Source organism: Ochotona curzoniae, unplaced genomic scaffold, assembly GCF_017591425.1.
Source record: "Ochotona curzoniae isolate NIBS_2020 unplaced genomic scaffold, NIBS_Ocur_1.0 contig_46, whole genome shotgun sequence".
Lineage (NCBI taxonomy): Eukaryota > Metazoa > Chordata > Mammalia > Lagomorpha > Ochotonidae > Ochotona > Ochotona curzoniae.
Genome location: NW_024466340.1, coordinates 6,300,519 through 6,321,328, shown reverse-complemented (window position 1 = coordinate 6,321,328; position 20,810 = coordinate 6,300,519). Strand labels below are relative to the sequence as shown.

At 51.1% G+C, this 20,810-nt stretch overlaps 1 protein-coding gene and 1 non-coding gene across 5 annotated transcripts; both read left to right on the top strand.

Moving 5' to 3' along the window:
- The first annotated feature begins 1,505 nt into the window (after positions 1-1,505).
- ZCCHC8 (zinc finger CCHC-type containing 8) lies at positions 1,506-16,370 on the top strand. Of its 4 annotated transcripts, XM_040987070.1 has the most exons (16): positions 1,506-1,847; positions 2,815-2,857; positions 3,331-3,405; positions 4,676-4,781; positions 5,699-5,776; positions 7,795-7,898; positions 7,989-8,054; positions 8,545-8,605; positions 9,632-9,774; positions 10,004-10,146; positions 11,354-11,475; positions 12,245-12,331; positions 12,554-12,671; positions 13,120-13,128; positions 13,343-13,348; positions 15,200-16,369. In XM_040987070.1, the coding sequence occupies exons 1-16, from the start codon at positions 1,649-1,651 to the stop codon at positions 15,964-15,966; spliced, it is 2,127 nt and encodes a 708-aa protein (XP_040843004.1). In that variant the 5' UTR covers positions 1,506-1,648; the 3' UTR covers positions 15,967-16,369. The 4 variants fall into 4 exon arrangements, with proteins under 4 accessions (XP_040843004.1, XP_040843002.1, XP_040843005.1 ...); XM_040987068.1 differs by lacking the exons at positions 13,120-13,128; positions 13,343-13,348 and having other exon boundaries at positions 12,554-12,675; positions 15,180-16,370; XM_040987069.1 differs by lacking the exons at positions 13,120-13,128; positions 13,343-13,348 and having other exon boundaries at positions 1,507-1,847; positions 15,200-16,368.
- On the top strand, positions 3,773-3,907 carry LOC121160965. Its single transcript, XR_005884594.1, has one exon. It is a non-coding gene; the product is annotated as a small nucleolar RNA SNORA9 (small nucleolar RNA).
- Positions 16,371-20,810: the final 4,440 nt, after the last annotated feature.

The window sequence follows — 20,810 nt, the reverse complement described above, 5'->3', positions numbered from 1 at the left end:
GCGCCGTGGCCTAGCGGCTGAAGTCCTCACCTTGATCCCGCCGGGATCCCATATGGTCACCGGTTCAAATCCCAGCGTCCCCACTTCCCATCCATCTCCCTGCTTGTGGCCTGGGAAAGCAGTAGAAGATGGCCCAAAGCCTTGGGCCCCTGCACCTGCATGGGAGACCCAGAAAGAAGTTCCTGGCTCCTGGCTTCAGATTGGCTTAACTCCAGCTGTTGCGGCCAATTGGGCAGTGAATCAAGTGACTTAAGATCTTCCTCTCTGTATATTTGACTTTCCAATAAAAATAAATCTCTAAAAAAAAAAAAAAAACACCTGGAACGCTGTAACCTTTAATATAGCAGCAGTGTCTAACCAAAATGCTTCAAAAAGGCCTTTATTACTGCAAGATAAACAAAATGGCATCCTACCACTGACGCTTAGCTCACACCCAGTATTCAGTACTATTTTTTAAAAGATTTATTTTGATTGGGAAGGCAGATATACAGAGATGAGAGACAGAGGAAGATCTTCCATCTGATGTTTCACTCCCCAAGCAGCCGTAACATCTGCAGCTGAGCCAATCCGAAGCCAGGATCCAGGAACCTCTTGCAGTCTCCCACAACTCTGAGACGGTTGATATGTTATTTCTGCTCCTTTGTCCTCCCTCTACGGGAGCAGGGACCAGAAACCCTGACTGCCTACGTCCCGTCTGCCTCTTCACCGGCACACCAGGCAGGTGAGGCTTTGTTCCAGCTCAGGGGGGCTTATTTATTTATTGGAAGGAATTCAGCCAGTCACCAACATCCTGCTCGCTCAGAATGTCTAAAATGGCTTCCTCGCGGTCCAGCCTCCGGAGGCAGCCCCTCACCCCGCCTTTCCAGTGTGCAGCAGAGAGCCCCCCGACCCGGGCACGGGTTTATTCATAGTTAGATCTGCTAGTTAAGCGGCCACCCCAGCTCGAAGCCGGGCGCCTCCACCGCTTCCTTCCCAGGGACACTCAGCAGGGCGCTGGGTGACAAGTGGAGCCGGCCGTGCCACGGGCGTTCCCCAACTTCTGTTTTCTGCCTTCTTAAATGTGGGTCCACCTGGGCACCCCACAATCACTGGAGGCGGAGCTCCTTCTGTTGCTTTTAGTGACGGGTGGGTTTCCCGAGTGGCGATGTTTCTGGGCAGCTCGGACTCGCATCCGCTCGGGACACAGGAAGGCGGCCGCCCTGAGCGTCCGCCGACAGACGGCCCCGGGACCGGCGCTGACCGCACAAAGTGAGGCAGTGGCAAGGCGGGAGTCCGTCTGTCACGTCCGCCGCGCCACGGGCTCCCGTGTCACGCAGCGTTCGCGCCCGAGCGGCCTGAACACCTTGGGATCAGATCGGGACAAGACCAGGGAGAGCCCAGAGTTAACCTTCGCTCTCTGACCGCCCGGCCCAGCATGCAGCGCTCCACACACCTCGGCCCGGAAGTGGCTTGAGCGGAGCCGCTGCATGCCGGGAGTTGTAGTCTTCCAGGGGCTCGGCAGCCTCTGCGGCCTGTGCTTCGAGAGGGAAAAGCGAGCGGGGAGGCTCGGCGCGGCCCGGGCCCCAGGCAGCCGCGCAGCCCCACGACCTTCGGCCCCAGCCGAGGTGGCCGGCCCCGCCTCCGGGCCAAGCTTTCCCCACGACCCAAGATGGCGGCCGGGGTGGATTTCGGCGACCTGGAGCTCTTTGAGGCGTTTGGCCACCCGGAGGAGTCGATGCCGAAGCCCGTTCACACCCGCTTCAAGGACGACGACGGCGCCGAGGAGGACGAGAACGGCGTGGGCGACGCGGAGCTCCAGGCGCGGCTCCGGCAGTGCGAGGAGACCATCGAGCAGCTCCGCGCCCAGAATATCCTTGTCGCTCCCGGGCCCCGAGAGCGCGGCCGGGGTTCCACGCCGTGCCTGCCGCGTGTGTGGCCGGCGCAGGGGGTCGCGGGACCCGATCCCAGGGCTTCCAGGGCTGTGGGTTCGCGTGGAGCTCGGACCCCGCTCCTGCCCCCGCAGCCGGCCACGCACCCGGGAAGGCGGTCTACACCCGGGGTCTGGATGCGCGGATGCGGAGTCCGGGTTTTGAGGGATCCGTTCCTACGGGGAGGCTTGGATAAGGGCAGGATTTTAGATTTTGAGATTAATTCCGGGGTTTCTGGCACTTGGAGCTGGGCCGAGCTGTGGTGACGGCTTTGGGGAAAAACGCGCCAAACAGCTTTCCGTGTATGTTGCGGATCCAGAGGGCTTGCGGATTCTCGGTGAATTGACCAGGAAATCTATTTAGACTCTCAAAGAGTTTTTTAAACTGTATGCAGATAATTTTGTTTCCTTTTAATGTTGGTGGGGAAACCTTAACATGGCCGGTGGGCCAGCTTGAGGAGTCTCTCCTAGTCTGATTCATTTTCCCGTGGGGCATCTTATTATGAAAGATGTCAGCATGCGAAACGGCTGGAACAGGTGTGCGACAAGCTTGCACCCCAGATGGTTCAGTCATATAAAAGTTTGCGGCACCGCGTTTGCTTTAGCCCGCAGCCCCAGGCGTTTTTCATTGGCTTCTTGGAACTTTCCATCGGGACTCCACGTTTCTGGTTCAGCCCAGTAGCCGCTTGAACTCTGCTGCCCCATCTTAACAGTTGTTGTCCGAAGTCATGAGAAGCATATTTTGATTGTTTTGTCGCGTGGCCAGGTAGGAGGTGAGTGTGTGTTGCAGCCTCACTGTGCCCTGGATGTCCTATGTGCCAGCTGCTAAGTGGAAGGAGCCGTATTTGAATTTCACCATCTGCATGATTCTGTTGAGTAAGAGCTTATCTTCCTTAATAAGTAATAACATCTGGAACTTAAAAGAAAATTGAACATTCTGACTCGACCGAGGTATGAGATCTTCAAATTGACCCGTGTTTGTCCCTCTCCTGCTGGCACTGTATAATCATAATCTCCTTGTAGAAAAGGAACAGGATTTTTGTGTCATTTTTATTCTTCGACATACTCTGAAGTTGTCAGTAATGATCCTTTATTTTTATTGCAAAGTCAGATACAGAAAGGAGGAGAGGCGGAGAGGAAGATCTTCCTTCCCATGATTCACTCCCCAAATGGCCTCAGTGGCTGGAGCTGAGCTTATCCAAATCCAGGGTCTCCCACGGGGTGTAGGGTCCCAAGGCTTTGGGCTGTCCTCAGCTGCTCTCCCAGGCCACAGGCAGGGAGCTGGATGGCAAGTGTAGCAGCCAGGAAACAAACCAGTTCCCATATAGGATCCTGGCACATGAAAGGACAGGATTTAGCCATTGAATATTTATTTGTGAGACACTTTAGCGGCTTCTAAGAATGTGTTTTCATTTCTGTTTTAGTGGAATATTGGTGAACAATACTAAACTAGACGGGCCTTTACTGCAAATTCTGTTTATGAACAACGCTATCTCAAAGTAAGTAATTTTTCACTTTTGTAAAAAAGAGTTACTATGTTTACCCAACAGTGTCTTCCATAAATGTGTGCTGGTTTTCATCTTTATTATTTTACTTTAAATGTTGTTGGAGTTAAGATTAGGAAATCCTGTTTGCAAACAAGAACATGGGGATTGTGAAAGCCTGAGCTGGGGTCCCTAGATTCCCTCCGCGCTCGGCCTGTGCACCTGCTCCCATCTCGGAGCCCAGCTGCATTTTCAGCTTCTTTCCTGCAAACAGGGAACTGGCAGTGACTGCCGATGAAGACAAGCCTCACTCCCACTAACAGTCCATGGTGACTGTTGGAAGCCTACCCCGTGATTATTTTTTATTAGCAAAGCTAGACCGTTGCAGGCTTCCCAGCACGCTTGGGTTTCTAGTAACTCATTGCATTCCTGTGGTGCTTGCTAGAGTGTTCTGAAGTGGTTTGAGGCCTTGTCCTGTTGCTTCCTCAGGGCGTGGTCGTAGGCACTTCACACAGTTGCTTGATCCTTCTATGCTGGCCACGCTAAAGGTTCTGCTGTCCTGTCCCTGAAGTGGGACTCAGGGGAGGGGCTGCATGGACACAGCAGCGGCACGGTCAGCCTTGGGCACTGCTGTCCATCCTCGTTGTCCTGTCCCACCCCACCGGCCATCAGGAGCAGCCAGGCTGCTTACACCACTCGGACCTCAGACAGGGAAAGTTGAGGCTGCAGAGGGGGTCCTGGGAGGTGTGGCTGCCTGAGGTCGGCTGCTGGCCCTGTGCAGCCAGTGGCCTGGTGGTTTTCTTGGATTGGGTTACATTTCGCCTGTGTCTTTCCCAGCTTCATATTTATGAGTGTCTCCTGTGCGTGTGGAGTCTTTGGGAGGACAATCTAGAGTAACTGACACTTCAGGAAATCCCTCTTGTATAAGTAGGTGACTAGAAGGCAGGAGAGGAATTTTTCATTATGTAATTTGAGCTTCTGGATTTTGCGCCATTTACTCACAGAATGTGTTTCAAAGTTAAGTACACAGAATGTCTAACTAGTAACCATCAGTCTTTGCAACTGTGTGGCAGCTGCTCAGTGCTGGCACTGTTAGGTTGTTATAGCCATTTTGCCAACTTGGCAACAATGTGCATTTGAGTAAGTTTGAGAATGTTACAGAGCGAGTGATGTAGGTAACCTCTCAAAAGCAAAATGACGAAATTAATGCATAACGTAAGAATGTATAAGACTTCAGTGTAACGTTTTGCTGTTTTAATTCTGACTGTTTTGTCCTTTTATACAGGCAATATCATCAAGAAATAGAGGAATTTATATCAGATTTAGTAAAAAGATTTGAGGAACAGCAGAAAAATGATGTGGAAAAGACTTCCTTTAATCTTTTGCCCCAGGTATTTCAAATTTGAGACTTTAATTAAGATTAATAGGTTATGCTAATCAGTGCGGGTTGTTAGGTGGTGAGGCTCCTCGCGCATCAGAACTGAAGTGGTTGTGGAACTTGCCTGTTCACTTCCCATCCTTCCAGCACTTCCTCATTGGGCTCCCCACCCAGCGCCTGCCTTAGGCGGCTGCGGGTTAGACTCCTGGCTTCCTAGCTGGGAAACATGGGTTTGGGCAAATTAATTTCAAGACTGGAAAAAAATTTTCTAGGGATTATAAAAGAATTTTCCTACCTAAGATCAGAATCATGTGCCTTTTTTATATGAGAATAAAATCAGAATTATGATTCTAGACTTAAAAATTAAGGTTGGTTGAGTCTGTCAAATCAGACTCTTGAGCCATGCGCCCTCGGGAGCCGGAGAATGGAGTAGTACAGGTTTTTTTTCCTTTTTCTTGAGTAGTACAATTCTTAAGCGTTTTTCATTTTTATGCATCGTGTAGAGTTTTTAAGAATTATAGCTTTTTTGAACATGCTTTAATTTTCTTATTTAAGGAGCACCTCAACATTATGTAGTAGTGTCAGATCCCTGAAGGTTCTTATTGGTATTAACTGTTTTTAAAATTTTCTTGAATATGTAATTTGCCTGGCTACTTTAAGTGTTGAAAGTTCCATAGTGTTGATAACACAGACCAAAGTGCATGCTGACAGCTCAGAAAAAGCTCTGTTTGTATCTCTTTCCATTTTTTCTTCTCTTTGTTGAATATTCCAAGCTTGCCTACTAAACCCATTCTAATCAATAGCACAACAAATCCAACGAATCCTTGGTGGTGTGTTGGAAATAGAACTGTGTGTCCAGGTTCCTATGGTTTGAGATTTCAGTTTGCTACAAATTGTTCAAATTGTGATGCCCGTTTTCCTTTGCCTCAGCCATCCAGTATTATGTTGGAAGAGGACGGCAAGGTAGAAGATTCCTGTGCCAGTAAAACCAGCAAGGAGGCTTTCAGTGTAAGTGGTGATGCTTGAACGTTGAATCCTGCCGGGGCGGGTCCTGTTTCAGCTGGATGCATTCACCCAAGTGACAGGTGTGCAGTAGTCCGCCGCATGTTCTGTAAGTCCTGGAGGATTCACCCTTTAACTGCCGTCGGTGTCTGTACTACCGCCCTGTGTCCTGGGCACACGCGCACATCAGAGCACTTTGCTTTTGTCCTCTCCACAGCTTAGTGTTTATTTCCAAGAGCTTGAATGAAGACCTAGAATGCTTGCTAGTTGAGCTTCCAGAAGGATGACACATAAGATAGATCGCTAGTGGAAACAAATGGCAGATTTGATGGGAAATAGCATCTAAAGATGCATCTGTGGATGTGAGGGCGATCTGGCTGCGACATCTGTCACCCCATTGATCGCCAGGGTTGATTCGGCTGATCTGGCTGGCTAGGCGGGGGTCTCCTTCCTCCCTCACCGCTCCACGTGCGTCCCTCCCGAAGCTGCACGCTCAGTCGAAGAGGACGACCATCCCCGCTAGAGGAGGACCGGTCTTCGGTCAGGGGTATACGAGTAGCTGCACTCCCCTGCTAGAACCTCCAAACAAGCTCTCAAAGATGCATCTGTTTTGGTCCAAAAAAGCTTCTAAATGTGTATACGTGGAAGGTCTTCAAAAATACATATATAATGCAAAAGTCACACATGGGTTTTCCTGCAAAAGCAACATCCTGTCTGCCTTTCCACAAACTTCTGAGGTCCCTGCATGTGATTGGAGCTCCTGTGCTGGCTGAGTCACAGTGAAGACATAGGACTCCACCTGTAGGGTGAGAAGGCCTTGGGAGATGTCAGGTGTGATGTGACCGGACTCGCACTGCTCCACGGCAGGTGACGCACAGAAGCGGGGACACAGTGGGAGAGTTGTTAAATGTGTCAGGATCTGATGGTTTTCTCCCAGTGAGACTGAGAGAAGAGGAGGCTGGCTGTCCCTGGGAAGTGGAGCCGACCAGCATGTGGGTCAGCTGGGTGTGGAGTCCACGGACAGGAGCAGGATGACTTGGGGGCTTGCTCTGAGCAGGTGGAAGGATGCCACTGACTTCTGTGAAGCCTGGAGGGGAGCAGGACCGGGGGGCTGGCGTCCAGGAGGGGCAGAACATGACCATGGGAGGCGGGCAGTCTGCGTTAAACTCCGCGCCCTGATCCGGGGCCATCACTGGGGAGTGAGAATAGAGAGCATGAGGAGAGCACCCAGGCTGGCTTGTGCAAACGGGATGAGCAGGGTCTGGCAGCAGTGCTCGGCAAGGCAGGGAGAGGGCAGCAGGCTGGCCTGAGGACGACGGCTGTGAGGAAGTCACTGGCAGGCTCTACCGTCAGCAAGTTTAGTGTCCTGATAGGAATAGCAGGGAGAATGGTAGTGTCTTTATAAAGGAAAGCAGGAAGAAGAATGTTTTAGATTTAAAAGGACTATAAAGTTAACGTCTAAATGTACTATGTGTACCTTCATTGAATTCTAGCTTGGGGAGAACTGTAAAGGCACTCGGATGAGAGCTGGGAGAATGAACACAGGTGAAGAGAGAAGTTACTGATTTCCTTAGACGTGATGATGGTGTGTGGTTTCTATGCCAACTGGCTGCTTTGCAGATAGCTCAGACGGAAATGTCAGTGTCTGCAGCTGATGTCACAGGGCTCCGCACGCTGTGGGGTGTTGGGGTGTGTGCAGTGGGGGGGTGACATGCACAGAAGTATCCAGTGAAATTAGCAATTATGTTTTTATTATAAGTTGTCTGAAATTTTATCCAGAAATTGAAAGGAAAAGAATCAATGGAAATAGTAGCTATATATTGGGGTCTTAAAACAGAAGCAGAAAAGTGAGATGTTGCGAAAACTATGGCTTCTATCTTCAGCTCCTCCAGCCCCTCCAGCCTGGGAGTTCATGTCTATCATTTCATCCAAAAAACTTGTTGAAACAGCTCATCACAGTCTTACATACTCATGCCTTTCTTTTTTCCTGCTTAAATAGCAATTTTTTTGACTTGTTTTTGCAGGTTGTAGGAAGTGTCCTGTATTTTACTAATTTTTGCCTTGATAAATTGGGGCAGCCACTGCTAAACGAAAACCCTCAGCTCACCGAAGGATGGGGAGTGCCCAAGTATCCTACCTAGTGGCCGACAGCACTGTGCACCTGCACCCAGCTCAGCTGCCCAACACCATAACTATTCCTTAACCCGCTTCCCTAAAGGTACCAGCAGGTCTTCAGCCACATTGTTTCTCTAGAAGGGCAAGAAATACAAGTAAAGGCAAAAAGGTTTGTGTGGGGAGTTGTTTTGGTTTGGTTTTTTATTTATCTATTTATTTATTCTTAGCCAAAACCATAAGCTCTTTTACCTTGAAATGTTAATTTTCTTTATTGCTGGTTTACTATAAATTCAGATTAAGTTAGAATGTTAATGTATGCACATACAGTAAATGTTTAAATTGATTATCTGTTTTTGGGATTCACTCCTGCCTGTGAGCCCCGGGGCCGGTGGCCTGCTGAGCCCCGGGCGGGGCGGTGGCTGGTTGCAGATCACTCGACAGCTGCAGGAGAGAGCCCGCCAGGCAGCAGCTCGCGGCGCTTGGTCAGAAGGCTGGCTTGTGTCAGCGATGGAAGTGATAGCCGCGGGTGCTCCTTGCACCTGCATTATTCCATGATATACTTTGATATTGTACAAAAATCTTACCCATCTGCATGTACATTATAATTTACATTATGAAAATCTCTTGTGCCTTTCTTTTTTTTTTTTCTTGCAAAACAGACCAAAGCCTCACTGTTTCAACTGTGGTTCTGAAGAGCATCAAATGAAAGATTGTCCAATGGTAAATGTTTCTCATTTAAAAGCGCATCGTTGAATGGACATCAGAGCTCATGTGCTCCGCACGTTTAGGGCATTGTGTGATATGAGAAACACTTCCTCTGCAGCTTTCCTGTATTGCTTTAATTTAAAACCTTTGAAACTCCTGCTTAAAATAATACTTTTTTTTTTGAACTATAAAAAAATATATATATATATTTTTTAGATTTATTTTTATTATGTTTTTATTGGAAAGGCGGATATACAGACAGGAAAGACAGAGAGGAAGATCTTCCGTCTGCTGATTCACTCCCCAAGTGAGCGCAACGGCCGATGCTATGCCGATCCGAAGCCAGGAGCCTCTTCCGGGTCTCCCACGCGACTGCAGGGTCCCAAAGCTTTGGACTGTCCTCCACTGCTTTCCCAGGCCACAGGCAGGGAGCTGGAAGGGAAGTGGGGCTGCCGGGGATAGAACCGGCGCCCATATGGGATCCCGGGCGTGGAAGGCGAGGACCTTAACCACTGTGCCACTGCGCCAGGCCCAAAAAAATATTTTTTTAAGATTTATTTTATTTTTATTCGAAAGTCAAATGCACAGAAAGAAGGAAAGACAGAGAGGAAAATCTTCATCCAAGCGGCCACAATGGCAACAGCTGAACCAATCTGGAGCCAGGAGCCTTTTCCAGATCTCCCACACGGTTACAGGGTTCCAAGGCTTTGGGCCGTCCTCAGCTGCTTTCCCAGACCACAAGTGGGGAGCTGGATGGGAAGTGGGGTTGCCGGAATTTGAACCAGCGCCCATATGGGATCCTGGCACGTGCAAGGTGATGACTTTAGCCACTAGGCTACTGTGCCAGGCCCAACAAAGTTTAAGATATTGAGGTGAAATAAATAAAGTAATGGTTCTTTGCTTTTCTAAGCTATCCATCCTGTTCTACACTTGCTCCTTACACATTAAAAATTTAAAAAGCCTGTTTGACCTAGAAAACAGTGAGCATTTTTAATGAATGTTTGTGACTTGCTTGGCATCCTTGTTTTCCACTGTGATTAGCCCCGGAATGCCGCACGAATCAGTGAGAAGAGAAAAGAGTACCTGGAGGCCTGCGGGGAGGCGAGCAGTCAGGGTTTCCAGCAGCGGTACCACGCGGAGGAGGTGGAAGAGAGATTCGGCAGGTTCAAGCCCGGAGTCATCAGGTAGTGCCACCGGCGGGCCCTGGAACGTGCCGTGGGTGCAACATTCCGGGGGATCACGTGGCTGCACGTGTCCTCGGGCAAGGCCCTTAGCAGTGTGCAGCAGTCACAAGCGTTGGTTGAAGTTTTAACTCCACCTCAGGCACTGTGTTACCCTCTATGTCATAGAAAACAAATTCTAAGCCATCAGAACACGGCCCATAGTCATGCAATTTCCGTTCCTTTTCCCGAGTGAGGAGCTTCAGGACGCACTGGGCGTGACCGACAGGAGCCTCCCGCCCTTCATCTATCGGATGCGCCAGCTGGGCTACCCGCCAGGCTGGCTCAAGGAAGCTGAACTGGAGCACTCGGGACTGGCCCTCTACGATGGGAACGGTACAGTATACGTTAGCACATGATAGTTTAGGAATGACCGGCTTGTTTATTTTGTGCTGAATTTGCTGAAAAACACCATGATGCTGTTCCCATTGTCACAAGGAACTAAAGCTTCAGTGTGTCCACAGAATTACAAGTAGTTAGCTGGACCTGCCGCGTGACTGCCTTCCTTGGCGTGTCAGCTCCTCAGTCGGTCCCCAGACTCTCGCCTCCACATTAAAGGTAGCAGATACAGGCCCACCAGGGCCGAGTGATCTGTATCAGAGTACAGGAGCTGTGTGATGGTCTGGAGTCTGTCCTGGATGCGCGCCCCACAGAGCCACACGTGCTGCACTGCCTACAATGGAGATCTAGCCCCAGCTGCTGAGTCCGCGGGCGTCTTCCCTTTTTTTTTTAAGATTTATTTATTTTTTACTGGAAAGTCAGATATACAGAGAGGAGGAGAGACAGAAAGGAAGATCTTCCGTCCAATGATTCACTGCCCTGGGTCTCCCACGCGGGTGCAGGGGCCCAAGGCTTTGGGCCGTCAACAGCCTTCCCAGACCACAGGCAGGGAGCTGGATGGGAAGTGGGGCTGCTGGGATTAGAACCAGCGCCTATATGGGATTCCGGTGCATGCAAGGTGAGGACTTTAGCCGCTGAGCTACCATGCTGTGCCCAATGAACATTTTTATAGTGCTTATACTGTGGGCCAAATGGCAATTTTAGTTAAGACAATGGTTTATGCACATTTCCTTATGTGTATTAACTCAGTTAACCTTTCTCATGATCCTGAGAAAGTCCTATTACGGAGTCTGCGCTGTGGTTTGGAAGGTGAAGCTGCTGGAAACACGGAAAAGGCTCCTGGCTCCTGGCTCCTGGCTTCAGATTGGCTCAGCTCTGACCATTGCAGCCGCTTAAAGAGTGAATCATTGGACAGAAGATCTTCCTCTCTGTCTCTTCTCTCTATATATATCTGACTTTGTAATAAACATAAAATAAATCTTTAAAAAAAAAATACAGCATAGACAAATAAAATGGGTATGGCCAAGACTTAAGCAATCCAGAGATGAACCAAAATTTCTGAGGTTTTTAAATCCTTTTTTTATCAAAGAAATATTCCATTATTTTTAAAAACTAGAATTGAAGTCATTCCCAGTGTGATTGTGTGTGGGCGGGATGCGTGAGCACCCAGCACTGCTGACGCCTCCCTGCTGACCTCTGGCAGATGACGCGGAGGGCGAGACGGAGGCCGGAGAGGTGCAGCAGAATAAAAGTGTCACTTACGACCTCTCAAAATTGGTAAACTATCCGGGTTTCAATATTTCAACTCCCAGAGGAATTCCAGATGTAAGTATATCAGATACTGTATTCTTCTAGGACGGCACGTTGTTATGTTAAAGATTTTTCAAAGTTCATTCAAGCTTCTCAGTGTCACTTCCTTTCTCTGTCTCTGCCTTTCAAATAAATTGTTTTAAATCTCTTGAAAGAAAAATTATTAACTTGTTATAATAGTAGAGAAGTAAGCTTGTTATTTATGTATTTAATTCTGTGTTGATTACAATCTGAAAATTATTAATTAAAATTAGAATTTTAATCGTAACAGAGTTCCTTATAACTAGATAAAATACATCAGCCTCTGTAAATGTACAACTATTACTTTTTAAGAATTACCTGGAAAGCGGATTTCTAATAAAGCTAAGTGTGCTATCATGTTTTCCGCTTGTGCATGGGAGCGGCTTTTCCTTCTTGCTCTCTGCCAGCTCTCACCTGTTTCAGGACTCAGCAGTGACTGAACACGTGTGGAGTGACTGGCTCGCAGGGTGCGGCTCGGCGGGGCCACCGGTGATGGCCGCCCGCAGTGGGCCAAGCGCCAGTCTCGTGCCCGGTAGAAATGCACGCACTGGCCGCCCACACCTAGACCCAGCTGACTCGGACCCTGGCACCTGCAGGTCTCCTAGGCCATCGGCTTAACTCATTATAACATGACCCTGGTCACTCCTCATGGTTAATAAAGGAAAAGTCAGCTGAAAATCTGTCATTTGATCTGAACCCTGCACTTTGCTTCTTCTGAGCAAAATCTGAGAATGTATTTCCCGCGCGCGCTGTTTCCCACTAGGAGTGGAGGGTGTTCGGCTCCATCCCCATGCAGGCAAGCCAGCAGAAGGACGTGTTCGCCAGCTACCTGCTTGCCAACTTTCAAGCGGTGAGTCGGTTTCAAGGGTGTGGTCTGTGCCGGCGCAGCGCATGGGACTCTGCAGCATCCTGCTCATGTTCTTGCTTTGCATAGAAGCCGGTCTTTCTCATCTGAATCGGGAAGAAAGCAGGCAGGCCACAGTGATTTCCTGGGCGATATGTCAGTGACGGGGCGAGGGCTCCTTCTGTGTCTGCCCTGTCTAACTGCTGTTGGGTTCCGTTTCTGCTGCAGCCGGGTGCAAAGTCTGGCAGCAAGAGGTCTTCCTTCCAGTCCAGCCCCAGGAGCTCCAAGAAGCAGAAGAAGGAAGGCAGCTCGGCATCCTCCCCCACAGACATGGAGCTCGACTCGGGTAGGTCCCTGCTCCGGGTTTGGTTGTGCTGCATGGGACAAGCTGCCTGGGAAATCTTTATTTCACTCTTGAGGGGCAGAGCAGCACCACACTGGTCAGCGCAGAGCCGGGATCGGCCTGGTGGCAGAGCTGCTCAAGCTGAAAGAGCCAGTTGGGAGGCACACACGGAATCCACTGTGCTAGTCGCAGCCTTGCTTGAGGCCAGTGGCCCCATCACTGCTGCTGACACGATGTCTGCAAGACTTCTCAGCTGCATTTCCCAGTTTTACACAGAGATCCTTTTACACTGCGTGGGGGGAAAGAAAAAGAAACTGTGGCCTACTGCACGCTGTGGCATAGCCGGGAAAGCTGCTGCCTCCAGTGCTGGTATCCCATCCTAAGTGCGCACTGGTTCATATCCCAGCTGCTCCACGGCTGATCCCGTTCCCTGACGAAGGCCTGAGAAAAGCAGCAGAAGGTAGTCTATATGTTTAAGATCTGCCTCGCACGTGAGAGACCCAGATGGAGCTGCTGGCTCCTGGCTTCGGCCTGACTTAGCACTGTTATCTGTCTCTCTATTTCTTCCTCTCCATGAATCTGACTTTCAAGTAAAGAATACATCTTTTAAAAAATGAACAAGCAGGAATTAGAAGGAAGCCAGAGCTTAGAGTGAGCTTGGCCCAGGCTTGCAGTGCCGCGTCTGGCCCGAGGAGGGCAGCCCTGAGCCCACGCCCTCCAACAACACGGGCCAGGGCAGCAGAGACGGACCCGGGCAGCAGGGACGGGCCCGGGCAGCAGGGACAGGGACGGGCCTGGGCAGCAGGGACGGGTCCAGGCAGCAGGGATGGTCCTGGGCAGCAGAGACGGGACGGGCCAGGGCAGTAGAGATGGGATGGGCCAGGGCAGCAGGGACGGGAGCGCTCCTGCCTTTCCTCTCAGGTCTGTCCTGGAAGTCCGGTGCAGCAAAGGCCTTGTCCTTTGATGCTGCCCTTGTTCTTTGTTCTTACCCACCTGAGCGTGAGCACACGTCTGCGGCCTGCCAGTGTGTGACAGTTCTGAGCAAGCACTCAGGGCCAGCAGCCGTGAGAAGCAGGAGCTGGAGCTTCTGGAACCTGGATTGCTCCCCAGGTCTGCTGCTGGGTGCTGTAGACTTTGTCCCCAGCGGGCACTGGAATGGCTTTAAGCATCATTGCGTTAATTACAAGGACATTGTAAATCCTTTGCTACAATTCTGCTCCTTGTTCTCTTTACCGTCCGAGATGAGGTTCTGTTTGGTCCTGTGGTGTGTCAGTTGTGAAATGAGTGGAAGTGCAGGCATTAAGATAAAATACAGGGGCCTGGCGCGGTAGCCTGGTGGCTAAAGTCCTCACCTTGCATGTACCAGAATCCCACATGGGCTCCAGTTCTAATCCCGGCAGCTCCACTTCCCATCCAGCTCCCTGCTTGTGGCCTGGGAAGGCAGTTGCAGACGACCCAAAGCCTTGGGCCCCTGCACCTGTGTGGGAGACCTGGAGGAGGCTCCTGGCTTTGGATTGTCTCCACTCCAGCCATTGTGGCCGCTTGGGGAATGAACGAGCAGATGGAAGGTCTTCCTCTCTGTCTCTCCTCCTCTCTGTACATTTGACTTTCCAAAATACAGAAGATACTGTGATGACAGCTGTCAATAGGGCACGTGAACATCTTCTCTGATTCTCAGGAAGGGTGTGGCAGGCCAGACGGATCCCTGACGGCGCAGGAGACTGCACAATCCACGCTGCCAGGTGCCTGGCTGCCCGTGTGGCCGTGGCCTGCGCATGCTGTTCCCACATCATCAAGCTCATTGGTGGGCTTCCCGCATTCAGAGGCTTGCTTTCACCTCCTGCTGCTGCTGTTTATTATTATCATTATTATTATTATTAGTTTATTTATTGGAAAAGCAGAGCCACAGAGAAAGGTCTTCCATCCACACCCCAAATGGCTGCCCTACCCATATCTGGGCCAGGCTGAAACTAGGAGCGAAAACCGCACCCTGGTCTCACAGGCGGCAGAGGCCTCGGACTGTCTTCCACTGCCTTCCCAGGCACAGAGGCGAGAAGGCGGATTAGGAGTAGAGTGTCCAGGCCAGAGTGGAAGGGAGGCTCGGAGCCGGAGCGGGAGGCAGCTCCTGCTGGGGCCGAGGGAGCAGAGGTGTCTTGTCCCGAACAGGGGGCGTCTACAGGGTGTTGAGGACACTGATCAGTGGGCTTTGGAAACGCAGCCTTGCGTGTGGGTCAGGCAGTCAGATCAGAGAAGCAGCGCTGGGCAGCCCCTCCCTGGGGTCATGGCCGGCCTGGACTTGCGGCTGGACTTCTCGAGGCCTCCCAAGTGTTCCTCCTTCATTTGGTTGGGACAGATGTGGGTCCCTCATGGCTGTGGCCACTGTGGCAGCCCCACAGGGTCACAGCAGCTCTCTGCAGGGGACACTTTGCCCGCTGGCGGCCCCCTGAAGCTGTGGCCACTGGGGTGCAGCCGTGGATGGCAGGGGAGCCAGGGCTGTGCAGCTGGTGACAGACCTGTCCTCTTTCTTCCAGACTGCTCCCCGTGCAGTGGAGGCTCCCATTTCCAGCCACCTTTACCACCCGGCACTCCCCCACCGCTCCCCCAGGGGGCATCTTCCCCCGTCTTCACCCCACCACTCCCCAAGGGCACCCCACCGCTGACCCCCAGCGCCTCGCCGCAGCCCCGAATGGCATCGGGGGCCGTGGAGGAGGACGCGCTGACCCTGGAGGAGCTGGAGGAGCAGCAGAGGCGGATCTGGGCGGCTCTGGAGCAGGAGAGCACCCACAGCGACTCGGACCTGCCTGTGGACACGCCTTTAACTGGAAATTCTGTTGCCTCATCGCCTGGGCCCAGTGAGCTGGACCTCCCTATGCAGGAGGGCAACGCCCACGACAAGCAGCAGCTGGAGCTTCCAGAACCTGTAGAACTCGGCGATTGTGCCCAGAAAGCAGAGGCTGGCCCGTGTTCGAGTCCCGGGCCCGAGGCCCCGGCACCGGCTCCGGAGGAGGAGGTGGAGCCCGCCCCACTGGACTCGAAGGCTGCTCCGGATGGCAGCAGCGTGGCCTCCCCCCGCGACGTCCCCAACGGAGGCAGCCAGGTGCTGCGGACTGCGGGCTGCAGCCCATCCCTGGCCACCAAGGGCCACAGCCCTGTCCCCGACATGAGCAAGTTTGCCACAGGAATAACACCGTTTGAATTTGAGAATATGGCAGAATCCACAGGGATGTACCTCAGGATACGAAACTTGTTGAAGAACTCACCCCGCAACCAGCAGAAAAACAAAAAAGCTGCCGAGTAACTGCTGGCGGCAGCGCAGGCAGTGCGGGCCCCGGCTCTGTGGCCTGTGCTCTGTCCCTGGGCCACGCCGGCCAGCTCGGCAGGGCAGTCATGTTGCTGTCTACACCTGCCACGTTTTGAAAGATCTCTCCAAGACTGAATTGTGGTGGACAGGAAGAGGGGGACTGGGCTCCTGGTTGCTGTATTTTGTTGGCAAACGGGGCGCGGGGGGCTGTGAATCCGAGATGGCTTGGGATCGTGAGTGTCCATCAAGAGTAATGATTTTTAATCTGTCTTTTCTACATTTTGCTAATTCTCCTGTACACAAGTTTAATATATCACTTTTTTTACAAGAAAGAGATTCTAACCATTTTCAGATTCATGTTTCAGCTCCAGCAACCACATGAGGACAGTGAGGGCTGAGCCGTGGGCACAGGCGGGCACAGGCGGGTGCAGGTGGACACAGGCGGGCCACAGCCCAGGCTGCTCTAGCCGCCCTTCTGCCCTCTTGCCTTCATTTCCCTCCCAGACCTGCCGTACAGGCGCGCTCACCTGTGCACAGGGGTTTCAGAAATCAGCTTTGACGTTAATCTAAGACTTTGGATATGGGATAAGGGATCCACGGTTAAATTAGAAAATGTTGTCTTTTAGGTTTGGAAGTAAATTATGTAACTAAAAAGAATAGTGACAGCAGGTGAATACAATGTTGCAAGTTGAGGTGCTCTCACTAGATTTCAGCCTCAAGCAGGTTTTTTTTAAGTGATTTTTTTAATTGATATATTTAATTATATATCGTAGATTTGGATCCTGAGATGGTTTAAGATTACGAAATAGGTATATGCAAAGTGCTTTTAATGACCAGATATAGAGGACGGAGCTGAAGCCCCGCTTCGCTCCCTCTTTGTGCTTGGTCAAGGTCCCTGACTCGGGCCTGGTGTCCTGTGTGCCGACCAGCAGGGGGCGCACATAGATGCAGCCGCGCTGGATCTGTCCGGGAGAACCTGAGTGCCGGGTGCACAGTGTGTAAGCGATAATGGGAAGGAAGCTGCATGGAGGGGTAAGTCTATTCCTAAGGCCCTCACAAGTGCTAGACGTGGGACAGTCTGTTAGCTGGACGTCCCCTGGAGTGGGAGCGCACGTCTGCCATGCTGCTGGGCGTTCCTGCTACCATCATCACCGCCCATTTCTAGGCGGTCGGAGGGCCAGCACCCAGGAAGTGGCTCTCAAGAGCCAATCTGTTTTAAAAAAAACATTGTTTACAGAGTTGAGAGAGATGCATGCCCACGTGGGTCTCAGATGAGGGTGGGGAGGAAAGGTCAAGGTGTGGAGGAAGCTGGGTGGGACAAATGTTTCAATTTTTCTTTTCTCCTGTATCCATAGGCAAGGAGAGAGAGGGACCACTCCTTGCTGTCAAACTACCTGAGCACCTGGGGCTGGGGAAGGTCATCTGATGACACCTTAGAGGCTCTGCTGTGGGAAAGAGTGTTCAGGGTGTTCTGAGTGATTCTGATGGTTCTGAGGCGTCATTGGCCTCCTCACACCAGAGTGGAAAAACCCAAGGCTGCTGGCCTCCCAGGCCACCTTAGTGCATCTGCAAGCCCAGACACAAGTTGCAAAGCTTGGCCTGGAGAGTAGGCCAACCCACTCTACTTTCCATCCTTTCACGGGGCACTCGACGCCCTTGGCTGCCCATCATGTCCCGTAGGTGCATCTGGGAGTGCTGTCCACTGCACAGCCATCAGCAGCTGAGGAGGCCCGGCCCTGACACGTGCACGGCAAGATTGGACAGCAGATACTGTGATTTTTCTCTGGCTGGAGTTTGAGTTCGGCTCTACTTGGGGAGTACCCCAAGAAACGTCGCCTGGGGTGAGAGCAGCCGCTGTTGGTGCCACCTGTCCACTATTCCCTAAATCACAGAAGTGGTTGAAGTGCCCCTGGGGGCCCTGCCCTGGGCTGGGTATCCGTGAACCCCAGACTTGTCCAGCTTTCTCCGTAGCCCCTGCCCAGTGCCGTCACAGTCACCCCGTCAGGTAGGTGGCAGTGCAGGTGACTGAGATCCCTAACACTTAGCTGCTCAGCCCGCCTCTCTGACCCCCCTGCTGTGGAAGCACTGCATTCTCAAAGACTCGCTCCTACTTTTCTCATGCTGCCGAAGCTCACTCGTGTCACGTGTTCAAGAAATTGTGACAGAATCCCCCATTGGAGAGTTCAAGGTGCCTGGTCCCCTCCTCGTTACTGTCCAGTTCAGGGAGTGCCCAAACCACAGGTAGCAGACTCATCTGGGGGTGTTTGAAGACTTCTGAGGGAAGAGCCCTTGAGTGGCCTCTCAGAGTGGAGGCCGTTTCCACACAGACAGCGGGAGCACAGGTGGGCAGAAGAGGCGAAGCAGGCGCCGGCACAGCAGGTGCAGGAGAGTGGGCAGGGTGGCTACGAGTGTTTTCTTAGTCGTGGGTGCTGAGAACTCTGAGCTTCAGGGTTTGGATTTCATGAAGGAAACAGACCTGAGATGTGACCATGGGGATGGCCTCATCCGCTTACTTCCTTGGAAGATTAAAACCTAAAGCAGGAGTTAGACCAGTCAAGAGGGAGGGACATGCTTTACAGAAGGGGGCGCCACCCTGGGACAAGGTTACCTCTGGGTGAGGCCCCGGCTTTTAAAAGGAGTACCCTGTTGGTGTGTTGGGTGGAGAAACCCACTGCTGTCTGGGCTTGTCTTGACTGTGACAAGTTTCCAGATATGGGGCAACAACAAACACTCGTATTTCAAGATGGACTTGGGATGGGGTGGGGATCTGCTTGAGGAAAGTGCGTGGTAATCCAGGTTGCTAAAACAAAGCATCACGTCACTGAGGGAGTAGGCGGGGCGCACGCCCCAACGGGAACACGCGAGGCGCGGTGCGTTTCCTCACCCACGCGCCCCCACCCCCGCAGCTGACTGCTCCCCCAGGTCTCTGCTGGCATCCTCTGGGTTTTGTCCTGGGCTTCCTAAGCTCTGAGCAGATAGAAGCAGCGGAAGTGTGGGAATAACTTGTATGCCGTGGCTTGAAGGCACAACTCGGTCCCCAGAACATCACCTCAGCGGCCCCAGCGTCTGCCAGGCTAGGGAGATTCCTTCCAGCCTCCCTCCTTCACCTGATTTAATGGCGTAAGTTCAGTTCAAATGGTTTGAGATTATTTTGCTGAAGGGAAGTGTTTACCAAAGTCGTCAACGACAGAGTCGCTGTTCTTAGCAAGGCACGTGTTTTAGTCATGAGCAATCTAACTAGGAGTAGAGCTGCTGTCTAAAAGGAAGTACTTGCGTTGGGCCTTTCCTGAGAGACGCCTCAGCTTGGGAGAGGGGAAGAGCGGAACTCCCCGCCCATGGCCCAGGTGTGCGGAGCCCGAGTCTCCACCTTGAGGTTTGCAGTTTCTAGACTGATCCACACCCTGACCTGTCAGCCGACCTGCAGCGCTGCCACCTAGCGCCGCCTGCCGGTGCATTTTCACTTCCGTTCCTTTAAAGAGTAGTCAGTATTTCGAAGCTTGCCCGGTGTTTGCACTAAGCAGGAGTAATAAAGCCATACATTTGAAGGGACCATAGACTGCCCGCATCCTCCCCGCCACAGTGCAGAAACTTATTTTTCTACCAACTTTCTAAGCTTAAACACATTTTTTACTACTCAGAGGGAAAATTCTCGGTTTTGTCACTGATTGGAACTGTAATTCATGTTTATTGTACCAATTTAAACAAAACAGCAATGTAAAGTGTAGGTCCTTGGTAATCGTTTCCAAAAACATCAATGTTCATGGTTTGGTTTGCCCTTTTCCTGACCCTATCCATGGGACCGGAAGTCTCTTTCTTGTATATGGAAGTAGGTTTTAATAAAATGAGATGGTGGTATGTTTTCCATGTCAGTATTTGAAACTAATTATTTAATGGCCAGAGAGTAGCATAATGCATTTTACCAAATATTGACAATATTTTGTTGTTTACAATGCTGCAGCGAATGTTTTTAAAGAAGTCATTGAGTATTTGTGGAAGTATATGCATAGGATTCCTATAAATCATATTGAATATGTTATAGTTTGGGGGCAATTTTTATTTCTAATATCTTGTTCAATTGGGTTGCTTGATATAGGAGACAGCTACTAAAAGTTCATGGAAAATGAAATTAAAAGATACTTCAGGGCAAAAGTTTCTGAAATCTGCATAATTCTTTACTTCTATGAACCTTTAGGGATTAAAACTGTGAAAAACACTTTTGTGAAGTCAGCTGTACACTTGTACTTTGCCACGTATAGAATCATTTTCTGGGCCTGGTGCAGCGGCCTAATGGCTAAAGTCTTAAGTTACACCAGGATCCCATATGGGCACCGATTCTATCCCAGCAGCCCCACTTCCCATGCAGCTCCCTGCTTGTGGCCTGGAGGAAAAACTTACAAAAAAAATAATAATTTCCTTTGCAAATGGACAAGGAGGTGCTGGTTTGTTCTGCAGAAGCCTGTTGGTCGGGCTCTGCCGTGCAGCGATGGCCATGACAGGAGCCAGAGCACAGGACGCACCTCCCTCGTGTTGAAGATGGACGGCTCCGCACTTGGCCAAGTCCGTGGTGATTTTACTCATTACCGTTGAGGTTTGACTCACTGTCCTGTCACTATATTTTGGGTTTTTCTTTGTGAATAAACCAGACACCTGTTGGATTTTAAAAACTTGTATTTATTTTTTATTGGAAAGATATACAGAGAGCAGGACAGACAAGTCTTCTGTTTGCTGATTGACTCCCCAAACAGCCGCAATGGCCAAAGCTGAGCCGATCCGAAGCCAGGAGCCCGTAGCCTTCTGGGTCTCGCACATGGGTTCAGGGTCCCAAAGCATTGGGCCATCTT